Source organism: Numida meleagris, chromosome 26, assembly GCF_002078875.1.
Source record: "Numida meleagris isolate 19003 breed g44 Domestic line chromosome 26, NumMel1.0, whole genome shotgun sequence".
Lineage (NCBI taxonomy): Eukaryota > Metazoa > Chordata > Aves > Galliformes > Numididae > Numida > Numida meleagris.
This window is the reverse complement of record NC_034434.1, coordinates 3,327,852-3,339,700: the sequence shown is the minus strand read 5'-3', so window position 1 is coordinate 3,339,700 and position 11,849 is coordinate 3,327,852. Positions and strand designations below refer to the sequence as shown.

At 64.8% G+C, this 11,849-nt stretch overlaps 2 protein-coding genes across 11 annotated transcripts in view; one reads left to right on the top strand and one right to left on the bottom strand.

The window, feature by feature from the left end:
- The window catches only part of SRCIN1 (SRC kinase signaling inhibitor 1), a 52,064-nt gene extending 40,450 nt beyond the window's left edge, over positions 1–11,614 (top strand). For 3 of the 10 annotated variants that reach the window (XM_021378116.1, XM_021378113.1, XM_021378112.1), the window contains 14 exons: positions 334–1,148; positions 1,398–1,490; positions 1,614–1,657; positions 1,957–2,135; positions 2,252–2,427; positions 2,600–2,730; positions 3,310–3,457; positions 4,299–4,611; positions 5,119–5,368; positions 5,473–5,627; positions 5,726–5,878; positions 6,291–6,419; positions 7,749–8,846; positions 10,807–11,614. In XM_021378116.1, coding sequence (XP_021233791.1) covers positions 334–1,148; positions 1,398–1,490; positions 1,614–1,657; positions 1,957–2,135; positions 2,252–2,427; positions 2,600–2,730; positions 3,310–3,457; positions 4,299–4,611; positions 5,119–5,368; positions 5,473–5,627; positions 5,726–5,878; positions 6,291–6,419; positions 7,749–8,846; positions 10,807–10,959 — 3,837 coding nt within the window. In that variant the 3' untranslated portion in view covers positions 10,960–11,614. The remainder of the gene's footprint in view (positions 1–333; positions 1,149–1,397; positions 1,491–1,613; positions 1,658–1,956; positions 2,136–2,251; positions 2,428–2,599; positions 2,731–3,309; positions 3,458–4,298; positions 4,612–5,118; positions 5,369–5,472; positions 5,628–5,725; positions 5,879–6,290; positions 6,420–7,748; positions 8,847–10,806) is intronic. The other 7 variants (XM_021378119.1, XM_021378118.1, XM_021378122.1 and 4 more) reach the window with 5 other exon arrangements.
- The window catches only part of ARHGAP23 (Rho GTPase activating protein 23), a 21,377-nt gene continuing 21,327 nt past the window's right edge, over positions 11,800–11,849 (bottom strand). The window contains exon 25 of the mRNA XM_021377624.1: positions 11,800–11,844. Within this exon, the coding sequence (XP_021233299.1) occupies positions 11,800–11,844 (45 nt within the window). The remainder of the gene's footprint in view (positions 11,845–11,849) is intronic.

The window sequence follows — 11,849 nt, the reverse complement described above, 5'->3', positions numbered from 1 at the left end:
GGGGGAGGGTGATGGGGAGGGCATGGTAATTGCGTGTGTTTGTGGAAGGAGTAATGGCTGCGATTCGTCTTCCCCAGTCCTGGCGTTGTTAAGCGTTGCTTTAAAAAGAATGGATGTTTGGGGCCTGGCGGGGTGTAATAAACGCGGTAATTAGGGGATTCATCAGAATGAATCATCCCGCTCTTGGAGGAGGAGGAGGGGGGAGCTGCCATTTGCCAAAGCCAGGGGGTGACACGTGGGCTGCTGGTCCTCGGGGCTGCCACCCCCAAGGCGGGGAGAAGGGGAGCGGGCGCAGCAGGACGCGGTGCTGACCACCCCTTCCCCTTCCCACAGCGGGAGATGGTGTACACCTCCAGGGAGTCCTCTCCCACCCGTCGCCTGAACAACATGTCCCCGGCCCCCCACCTGGCCTCGGGCTCCCCCCCGCCCGTCCTGCAGTCCTCGTCCCCCTCCCGTTCCCGCATGTCCTACAGCGGCGGCCGCCCGCCCTCCTACGCCGGCAGCCCCGTGCACCACGGCGAGCGCCTGGCCAGCCTGCCCCCGGCACCCGGCGTCTCGCCCAGCCCCAGCGCCATCCTGGAACGCCGCGACGTCAAACCCGACGAGGACCTGGCGGGGAAGAACATGGTGCTGGTGAAAAACGAGGGGCTGTACGCCGACCCCTACGGCATGGTGCACGAGGGGAGGCTCAGCATCACCTCCACGCAGTCGCTGGCCGGCATGGGGGACCCTTTCGGTTACTCGGGGGGGCTGTACAAGCGGGGCTCGGTGCGCTCGCTCAGCACCTACTCGGCGGCCGCGCTGCAGACGGAGCTGGAGGACAGCCTGTACAAACCCAACGCGCAGATCTACAGCGACACGTACGGACCCGGCCTGGGCTTCCGCATGCCTCCTTCCTCCCCGCAGAAGATGGTGGAGGTGCAGGCGGGGCAGAGCCCGCACAGCCCCTACTCGGGGCCACCCAGCCGCTCCTCGCCCGTCCGGCAGTCCTTCCGCAAGGATTCCTGCTCCTCGGTCTTCATGGAGAGCCCGGTCAGCAAGCCGCGCAACCCCGGCGCAGCGGGACCCCCCGAGCTGTTCCCAGGCCCTGGGGACCGCCCGCTCTCGGGGTTCAGCTCCCCGGTGCCGGCCAAGGACACGGAAACGAGGTGAGAAAGGGCCCGGGAGGGGTTTCCCCATGGAATTGGGCTGTGCTGGGGAGGGATGTCCTTGGGTATGGCTGGGGAGCGGTGGCAGGTTTCCCCATTGCCAGCCCCAAAGAAGCACAGGGTTGGGTGGTGAAGCATTGCCCCTGTCCCCAGCTGTGCCACTACCCCTAAACCAACCCCTATCCCTCACCCCCTACCTCTACCCCTACCCTTAACCTAACCCCTCTCCATCACCCACTGCCCTTGCAGGGAGCGGATGGAGGCCATGGAGAAGCAGATCGCCAGCCTGACAGGGCTGGTGCAGAGTGCACTGCTCCGCGGCTCCGAGGCTGAGACCCCCAGGTAAGGAGCTGGAGGGGGAGGGGGCAGGAGTGGGATCGGGGGGAGTCTCCTCTGGGCAGCACTGGAGAGGACAGAGGAGCTGCTCCACTCTTCACGTTCACCCTCTCCTCTCTTTTGTTGCAGTGAGAAGACTGAAGCCACCAATGGCGGGACCCCCCCATCAGCGTGTAAGTGGCTGGGGAGAGGTTTGGAGATTCCCCCCCCCCTCCCGTGGGCATCCCCACATCCTGGGGCTGTTGTTGGTCTCTGATGCCAAGGGCTGAGGTGCTGCAGCCCCATCCCATGCTGGGAGCTCCGGGCTCTCCTTTGTGCCAGCGTGGGGACAGAGCTGGTGGCAGTTCTGGGGACCAGGCAGCAGCACTGCTGAGCCAGCACACAGAGGGGAAGGAGAGGATTTGCGAGGAACCCTCCCACCCAGGATGGAGTTCCACATCCCAGCATCCTCCTCTTGCCCCCCCCCCCACAGCAACCAGCCGCAGCGGCACGGGGACCCCGGTGCCCGCGCCTCCCCCACCCTCCGCCACCAGCACGCCAGCGGGGCAGCCCACGGCCATCACCCGCCTGCACATGCAGCTGCACCTCCACGACCTGCAGCAGAACGCCAGCGACCTCCGCAACCAGCTGCAGCAGCTCAAGAAGCTGCAGGTGGGTGCCGTGGGGGCACTTCGACCCCACCCCCGGGGGGATAGAATGCCCCTTTCCTGGTGACCTCACGTGGGGCAGCCCACCCAGCCCTGTTTACCCCCACCCGCACCCCCCAGCTGCAGAACCAGGAGACGGTGAAGACGATGCTGAGGCGGACGGAGACGGAGATCAGCGTGCGGGTGACGGACACCATGCGCAAGCACGAGGACCCGCTGCAGCGCCAGCGCAGCCTGGTGGAGGAGGAGCGGCTGCGGTACCTGAACGAGGAGGAGCTGATCACCCAGCAGCTGAAGTGAGCACGGGGAGGGGGTCCTGCTGCCCCCACCCCCCCTTCCATGGCCTACATCCTCCACCGGTGCCATCCCCATCCCTGGTGCCATGGTGGTCCCCAGCGCCGCTCTCCTCTCCTCTCCCCACGCCCCGTGGGGGGCCCGGTGCCATCCCGCCCCGCTTTGTGCTCGCAGTGACCTGGAGAAGTCGGTGGAGAAGATCCAGAAGGATCTGGCGCACAACCACCGCCTCATCCCGGTGCAGGAGCTGGAGGAGAAGGCCGTGGTGCTCAAGCAGCTCGGGGAGACGCTGACAGACCTCAAGGGTGAGCGGGGGCCATGGGGCTGCGCCGGTGTCCCCAGTGCTCCGCCAGCTGCCCAAATCAACACGAGTCCCCCCCGGCAGCATGCTTGTGCTTGGCACTGCTGCCCCTTTCCCGTGCTGTCGCCCAACCCTGTGCACGCTGCCGTTATTTTGCTGCTCCTGCAGCCTGTCCCCATCTCACGCCTCAGTGCAGCGTGGCAGAGCTCTGGATCTGGCAGCAGTCGCTGAGGCTGCAAAGGGACACGGGGACGGTGGGGACACGGGGAGGGCACAGGATGGGGGGGTGGCAGCAGCTCTGCTCTCCTGCAATGAGATCGCCTGGTGCTGAGCAAAGGGCAGGGGGGAGCGAGCTGCTCCGTGTCCCCCAGCAGCACATCTGTGGGTCCTGGTGACCGAGCGCATGGCTCCGGGGCTGTGTTGTGCCCATGGGCTGCGGTCAGTGCCGATGGAGATGGGAATGGGGTTGGTGGATGGGATGGTGAGCACGGGGAGGTGAAGAGGCAGCAGCCCGGGCTCCCTGGGACCCTTCCATCCAGACACGATGGCAGCGGTGCTCTCAGTGACCCCGCTGTCCCCGCAGCCCAGTTCCCCAGCCTGCAGAGCAAGATGCGGGTGGTGCTGCGGGTGGAGGTGGAAGCCGTCAAGTTCCTCAAGGAGGAGCCGAACCGCCTCGACGGGCTGCTCAAGCGCTGCAAGACGGTCACCGACACGCTCGCCCAGATCCGCAGGTGAGCGCTGCGCCCGACCCCCGGCGCTGACCCCGCTCCGTGTCCTCCCCATCGCGGTGTCCCATGGGAGGGTGTCCTGGGAGCACCTCGGCCTTGGGACGCTCCTGTGCCGCCGTCCTCTCTGGGTGGTGGGTGGAAATCCCCAGAGCCATTGGCAAAAGGTTCCTTTTTTTCTGCTGGGAAATCAGGGAAAACAAAATGAATGGTAGAATCACCCAAGGTGGGACGGAGCTACCAAGTCCAACTCCAGCGGATCGAGTCCGATTCCTAATGCCCCCGGTGCTGTTCAGGGCGCATGTGGGAACCCCTCTTTGAAAACCACTCCTTCCTGATCACCTCGGAAAAACGTGGCTGTGTATCTGGGCGTGATGGGAGCACGGAGCGTGGCCAGAAATCTCCTTCTTGAGGAGCTATTGGGGTGGAGGAAGCTGTCTCTGGAGCTCACGGAGGCAGCGCGGTGCCCACCTGCCCGTTCCCATTAGGAGACCTTTCAGCAGAGCTCCCCGCTGGGGCAGGCTCCGTCGCTGGGCTCGCCCCAGGCGCTGTTCTAGCCTGGTTTTGTATGGAGATGAGCTCGTCTGATCGCGCAGCGCACCGATCTGCCGACCTGTCACTCTCCTTCCCTAATCGCTTCTGAGTCCAAAGGCCGATTTCGGGGTGGAATTTGGAGAGGGTGGCTTTCCTGCAAGGTTCACGCTGAGGGATGGGCGGGTGTAGAGCAGGCGCTGGGGGTGCAGATCCGTGCAGAGCTGTGTGCGTTAGCGGAGGGCTCCGGGATGGTGCCGTAACCGAGTGCCAGCGCCACGTGGCAAACCCGGCGCCTTCCCTCTGTCCCCCTCAGGCAAGTGGACGAGGGCGTGTGGACCCCCCCCAACAACCTCAGCCAGTCCCCCAAGAAGGTGGCCCCCGAGACAGACTTCAGCAAAGGGCTGGAGCTGGAGATGCCCCCCAGCCCTCCCGTGAGCCTCCACCACCTGACGGCCGGCACTGAGCCCCTGGGCATGCCCAGCTTTGGGCACAGCCCCCCCCAAACCCAGAGCCACCCCTCCAAGAGCAATAACCCTTCCCGGGCTCCAGAGATGGTGCCTGCCAAAACCCAGACGGGTCCTGAGACGCCCAGTAAGAAGAGCGCAGACAAAGCTGTGTCAGTGGAGGTAAGAGCCTGGGGGGGGTTCCTCCCTGGGGGGGCTCCTCTAAAGCTTCTGTCCCCACTGGAGCATCCCCCACCTGAAACTGGGGTGCACCCTCCCTGGTGGGTTTGGTGCTGATGGGGTATTTTAATAATAGGGTGCCCCAGGTGTTGGGCAGCCCCTGATACTGGAGAGACCCAGCATGCAACTGGGACATGGGGGGGGTGGGGGCTCCAGCACAGCTTGGGGCACCTCAATTCCCATGAGCTGGGTGTGGGGTGAGGTGCACGGCCTGGAAGTTAGAGCAGGGTTGGTGTGGGCTTGGCTGTGGGGGATGGTGGGGCAGTGGGAAAGTTGGATTCAGTGGGGCAATGGGGAGGTGATGGAGGGACAATGGGATTTGAGCGGGGCAATGGGGAGACGATGGTGATACAATGAGATACAAGTGGGGCAATGGGGAGATGATGGTGGGGTGGTGGGGTCACACCTTGCCCATAAGGGCAGGAGCTGCAGCGCGCTGTGCTGTCGCAGGCTGCCGAGCGGGACTGGGAGGAGAAGCGGGCAGCGCTGACCCAATACAGTGCCAAGGACATCAACCGCCTCCTGGAGGAGACGCAGGCTGAGCTCATGAAGGCCATCCCCGACCTGGAGTTTGCTGCCAAGCACAAGCAGCCCACGGGCAGCAGCAGCGCCGCGTCCACGCCGGAGCATAAACCATCCAAGCCTCAGCACGCACAGAAATCCGCGGGGAAGGGGGATCCCAATGGCCGCAGAGGCTCAGGTATGGGGAGGGGAAGGGGGGGATGCCCAGGATCTGGCGGGGTGCATGCGGGACTGGGACAAGGGCAGGAGCAGAGCTTGGTGCCAGCCCTGCTTTCTGTCCAGACGAACTGACGGTGCCGCGGTACCGCACCGAGAAACCTTCCAAATCGCCGCCGCCGCCCCCTCCCCGCCGGAGCTTCCCCTCATCCCATGGGCTGACCACCACCCGCAGCGGCGAAGTCATCGTCACCAGCAAGAAGGAGCCCGGCTTTATGAAGGTGGGTGGCGGGGCCGGGCGGGTGGCGGTCACCCCGTGGAGGTCACCCCATGGAGGTCACCCCATAGGCACGGCCCCTCACCTCTCGCTGCCCCACAGAAAGCGGAATCGGAGGAGCTGGAGACCCAGAAGCCACAGGTGAAGCTGAGACGGACGGTGTCGGAGGTGGTGAGACCGGCGTCCACCCCACCCATCATCGCCTCCGCCATTAAAGACGACGACGACGAGGACCGCATCATCGCGGAGCTGGAGGTGAGCGCGGTAGCGCGTTGGGCACGGGAAGAGCAGCCAACCCCACTCCGGGCGTCTGCAGGAGCAGCTCTGGGAGAGATGCCCACACAGCAGCACAGTGGCAGCCATCCCCATCCATGGGGACGTGGGGACACGCAGCACAGCGGTGGCCGTCCCCATCCTGTCCCCATCCTCACCCCATCCATGGAGACATGCAGCGCTGCTATGACTGTCCCCATCCTCACCCCATCCACAGGGCCATGCAGCACAGCGTTGGCTGTCCCATCCTCACCCCATCCATGGTGACACGGGAACAGCATGGCGCTGTCCCACGGGGGCTGCCCCCCACAGCGCTGAGCCCTGTGCTGGCCGGGCTCCATCTCTGCCCACCCGCTGTGCCTCCCTCCTCCAACGTGGCTGTTTGACTCCCCAGGTGTTTCAGAGGAGCTCTGCCTCCCCTTTCCTCCCCACGCTCCGTTACGACCCTCTCCCGGCTGCCGTCTCCCCTGGGCACGCAGACATGTGGCCCAATGGAGCCTCCGTTGCAGCCGAAGGATGGAAGGTAACATCCCTCCTCCTGCAGATCTCCTCCTGGCTGGCTGCACTTAACCACCGCCTCTCTCACCTCTTAACTCACTTCTTCCTCCTCCGGTTTAACCAACTAATGGCTTCTCTCCACTCCTCTGCTCACTGCTACCGCGCGTGCGGCACCGACCGAGCACGAACGCGGCGTGGGGCTGCAGCACTGGGGCAGAAATCGGGGTGGGATCACTGCTCCGATGGCACCGAGCGGGGCTGCGGGCGGTGATGCACAGCACAGCACGTGCATGGGGCAGGGGGGAGGGAGGGGAGGGGGTTGGTGGGAGCCCTGGGCCCCATCTCACCTCTGGGATGGGATGGAGCAAAGCGGTGAGGATGGAGCAAAGCAGGTGGTGTCAGCAGATGGAGCAGGGCAAACAGGGAAGGAACAGAGCAGTGAGGATGGGGCAAAGCAGCAGGGATGGGATGGAGCAGGGCGGCGTGGTTGGGATGGAGCAAAGGGGTGAGGATGGAGCAGAGCAATGGTGTCAGCAGGTGGAGTGGAGCAGTGGGGATGGGATGGAGAAAATCAGTGGGGATGGGATGGAGCAAGGCGAGCAATGGGGATGAGATGGAGCAGAGCAGCAGGGGCAGGCGCTGGAGCCAGCTGCCCCATGGAGCCCTGTGAGGCAGCAGCCTCCACCCAGGGCAGGGCTGTGCTGGGGAGCAGAGGCCGCTTTGCTGCAGCTCAGGGGAGCAGCTCTCCTGCCAGAGCATTTCTCCTGCAGGGCACGGCCTGCTGCAGTCCCCTGGGTGCTGCACGGCTCATTGCACATCCCCGGGACTGTAACGGAGAGGTGAGGGGAGGAAGGACAGGCTGTTCCAGGTGACTTCTTGCTGCTCAGGGATTTAAAGGTCTGGCACCCACTGCAGCTCATTTGCAAGGGCTCGTCCCTGCCTTCAGATCTGCTGAGAGCAGCACAGGGAGGAGCAGCAGAGGGCTGCTCTATGCTCTGAAGCAATTACTGTACTGGTGCAAGAGAAATCTAAGCCAGACCACAGCAGCCAGGTTCCCGTACACATCGGGGAGGGTGCAGCGGCACCAGGTCTGTTTTGCTGAAGACTCCAGCCCACTCGTAGCCTAAGCCTCCTTTAAAGTTGCCATGAGCAGATGGGTACCCATGGGGAGCGCTCGAGCAGCCCCTCCCAGGGCAAACACATCCTTGCAGCGATGCCTGGAGGCACAGCAGGACCCGAAATCACCCGGGTGCGCTCCTCAAGCAGCTTCCCCCCTCCCCCCGTCCTTCCCCCCCACCAGCACGGCATCCCGCACCGCTCCCCGGCCCTTAACCTGTCTGACTTCTCTACCTAGGAGCTGGCAGCCCCAGCAGCCCCGGGGAGCAGGGCTTTCTCCCTCCCGCAGATTGTGCTCACCGAGTGGGTGTCCGCACCGCCGTCCCCCGAACCCGACCCCGCGGCGGCGGTGGAACCGCGCTGCTCTGAGCACGGGGACCCGGCCGGCGGCGGCGGAGCAGGAGCGGAGCTCGCAGCCGAGGTGGGGAGGAGATGTGCAGTGTTGGCCGGGAGCGCTCCGCCCACGGCCCCGCAGCCCCTGAGCACCGCACCCCGCACACCGGGAGGGACGTGTGGGTTTCCCCTGGCACACGGCGAGGTCCCGGCTCTCTCGAAGCACAGAGCAAGCTGGCCGGCAGCGAGAGCAGGAGGGGACGCTGCTCCGAACCCTGCCAGAAGGCACGAAGGCAGCGGCAAGGCTTCCCCACGGTGCCCTTTGGTTCCTTGTCCCCGAGGGATGGTCGCAGCGATCCTGCCCGGTGCAGGCAGCGAAGGGCCCAGCATCGCCCCGCAGCTCCCTGGTGATGCAGAGCCCCGAGGAGGAGCTGGGCGGGATGCATCCCTCCCTCCTGGACACGCACCAAGGAAGCAGCGCGGTGGCACACCATTCCCGAGAGCCAGGTGCCCCCCAGCCCAGCAGGGCAGCAGGGGGGGCCGGGCTGGGCACCCCCCGTTCATGGCAGTGCAGGATCAGGGCTGTGCTGGGGCCGGAGCAGGAGGGACAGTGGCCGAGGGGCTCTGCAGCCCCGCTCCTCAGGGAAGGAGCGAAGCAGAGGGGTCCCCCCTGCACAGCATGTCGCCGCGCAGCAAGGAGATTTGTGAAGGGGCATACCGGAGACTGGACAGCCTGGAAGAAACCATCCGTGAGCTGGAGATGACCATCAGCGAGATCAGCAGCCACCGCTCGGCTGAGGCTGCGTTCCCTGAAGGACTGCTGGGACGGGCGGCACCGGGGGATGCCGGCCAGGAGACCGAGGACGAGGCAGGGCACGGCGAGCATTGTGATGATGGCACTGCCCTGGATCTCAGCCAGACCAAAGCTGATGCTGCCAAGAGTGCGTCCCCGAGCCACACCAAACCGCCTCTGCTTCCCAAGCCGCAGCTCGGCACGCCTCAGGTTTATTTCCTCTTACTCCTCTTGCCGTGCTCTGCCCTTGGATCTGCTCTGATGTCTGCTCTTCCTCCGCCTCCACCTGCTCCCTCTCTGTGACTCTACCTCCAGGCAGAGCTGAGGTGCGGCACCCGTCTCCTTTTGGAGCTGACGTGTAAAGGCAGCGGCACCGCCACCCAGCTGCCCACTGCCACCTCGCACCCTCCCAGCTATGCACCGGGGCAGGATCCGACCCCGGGCGGCTGCAATGCGCCATCCGGGGGGCACTGGGCTGTGCAGTGCTGGGCTCACAGCCCCCAGCTCCATCGGGGTGGTGAAGCCAGTGTGTCAGGAGCAGCAGTTGGCAAAGGAGCCCTCATTCAGGCCATCAGGGGTTGGCTTTGGCATGGGACGAGCCACGCTCCGGGCAGCGGGTGGCAGAAGGATCCCATGCTGCTGTCATCACTGGTGCGTGGTTAGGGGGCTCGGATCCCCCCAGGCTGGGGCTGCCACCTCAGCCCTCAGGAGGGCAACTGCTCCGTGTGCGCGTCCCCCACCCCAGGGTCTGTCCCCCGCTGCTGGGCACCCGAGGAACGAGCTGTGTTGGTGCAGCCGCGGTGCCGGGTGAGCAGAGCGGGGAGACCGCGCTCCTCTCCATCCCATTTTGCACGAGCACTTTTCCGAGGAGCTGCAGTGACAGTGGGACTGCGGAGCAGCAGATGTTTCTCCTAATTAAATCACAGCGCAGGCTCCCCAGCGCCGTCCAAATGGGTTTCTGCTGGAATCTGCGGCAGCCACTGGGCTTGCTGAATAGCTGGGAAAAGAGTGTGTGTGTGTGTGTGTGAGGGGGGGGGAACCGCCCCCGGCTGCTCGCAAGTCAGCCTGCTCCTTTATTAACAATCAGCGCTGCTGAATGAATCTCCTTTTTCATTTGCGGCAATTATCTCGGCCCCATTTCCCGGTAGCACCGCAGCCCCCGTGCGGGGCTCTCGCTGCGGGAACAGCCCTCCCACGCGGCTGTAGCCGCGCGTTCTCCTCTCGTCTTGTCCTGGAGCTGTGCAGGCGAGCAGCAGAGCCGCGGGGTGGATTTACGACCGCGTTTGGCACGGGTGCTCCCGAAGCGAAGCTGAGAGCGGGGCTGGGCAGGAGGGGCTGCACGGCGAGGTGGGGCTGGAGGGCTCCGAGCTTGGATGCAAGCACCGGGCTCCAGCACCTGCCTGTAGGCGGGGGGATGCAGGTGGGAGGTGGTTCCCTCCTGCAGTGGGTTCAGGGGTCCTAAGGAGCACAGAGGGTCCCAGAGCACTGGCAGGGAGGACAGGCTCTGGGGTCCCATGCAGGCAGCAGTGCCATTAACCTGACCCCAGATAAAACCTGCTGGCTCTGTCCTGGTGCAGCCGGATCATCCCGTGCATGCTTTTGGGGCAGCACAGCACGGCACTGCCACTTTGGCCAGTTGGGCAGGCAGGGGGCAGCCGTGGTGCGGGGTTTTGGGGTGCCCTGGCAGCGTGGGGGCACGTGGCCATCCTGCAGTTACGTGTGCCAACAGAGAGCCCTCCTCCTGCTGCTGCTCTTGCAAGTCTTCGTATCTCAGCCTGTGCAGCTACTTGATAATAAACCTCTGCGTTCCCACTGTCGCCGTTTCCACCTGGAATCTGCTTCCACCTGCCGTCGCCTCCTGTCCTTTCTCTGGGCTGGGTCCTTTCCTCCTGCCCTCCACCCCCCAGTGTTTGCCCCTCACCCCCGTGTGCGTGGCAGCAGCAGGGGTTGGCGGTGGGTCCTGCCCTCTCCTGGGGTGCACGGAGCTGATGTCCCCCTCCTCAGCTGCCGTGATGGTGGCAGAGCCCCGCAGCCTTTCGGGACGGCCCTGCGGTGCCATGAGGACGGGGGACCGTGGGATCCCGCAGTGCCCGGCTGCAGGCTGTGCCGTTGTGGGTTTCCCCACCTTGTGGCGGGGTTTTAATCCCCTCCAAATTCTCTGTCCCAACAGAGCGGTGGCGTTTCCATCCCGCCCATGAAGATGGTGAACCCGGCGTCCAGGCTGAAGCAGAGCCAGCAGGGCAGCCCCGACAAGAGCAAGCACATCAAGCAGAGGATGGAGTACATGCGGATCCAGGGACAGCAGCAGGTAGCCTATCTCTAGAGCAGGCTCCCAGCAGTAGGGCCCTGCTCCCCCTGCACTGTGTGTTATGGGGCACGGGGTTGCCGTAGCGGGGTGCTGGGATGGGGGACGCAGCCCTTTGCTGAGCAGGGGGTGCAGGAGGCACTTGTGTGCCAGGCTGGGTGCTGCTGGGTGAGCCCAGCACCTGGAGCCTTGGTGAGGAGGGGGTGCTACGGGTGGGGGCTGGAACCCTGCAGTGCATCCCCTGTGCACCTGCGCCAGGACTGGGGGTGTCGGGGCAGGGTGAGGGGACGGGGTGGGGGCCACAGCAGCTGGAAGAGGAGAGCTATGGGATGGGACTGTGCCTGCCCCCCCAGCCCAGCACTGACCCCATCCCCATCCCTGTTGCTGGGGCTGATTGCACTCCAGGTACCACAGCCCCATCCTGCTCCTTCCTCCCCTCCCTCTCCTGCCCCAGGTCCCAGCACTGCCCCTCCCCACCTGCGGGCAGCACTGAGCCTTCCTCCCCACTCCCCCCTGCACCTCGTCCTGTCCTCCTCTCCCCTCCCCACTCTGTGTCTCAATCCCTTTCCCTGGGCCTGTCCTTGGCAAACCTCCCAACGAAGCCCATTTTGCTCATTCTGTCAAATCCATTAATAATAATAATAATAATAATAATAATAATAATAATAATAATAATAATAATAACAACAGCCTTTCTCCCAGCTACCTGTAACCGGGGAGAGCAGTGGAGGTGGGGGGGGGAGGGAGGGAGACTTCGTGCAATTTGGGCAAAGGTCTCCTGAGCAAAACGGGCCCCTCCCTCCCCGCTGGCCCCTGTCGTGCACGAGGGCTCAGCGCTGGTGCCATCTGTCCCCGCTGTCACTGGGACAACCCTCGCTGCGCATCGCAGCCCCGCGCCACCTCCTGGT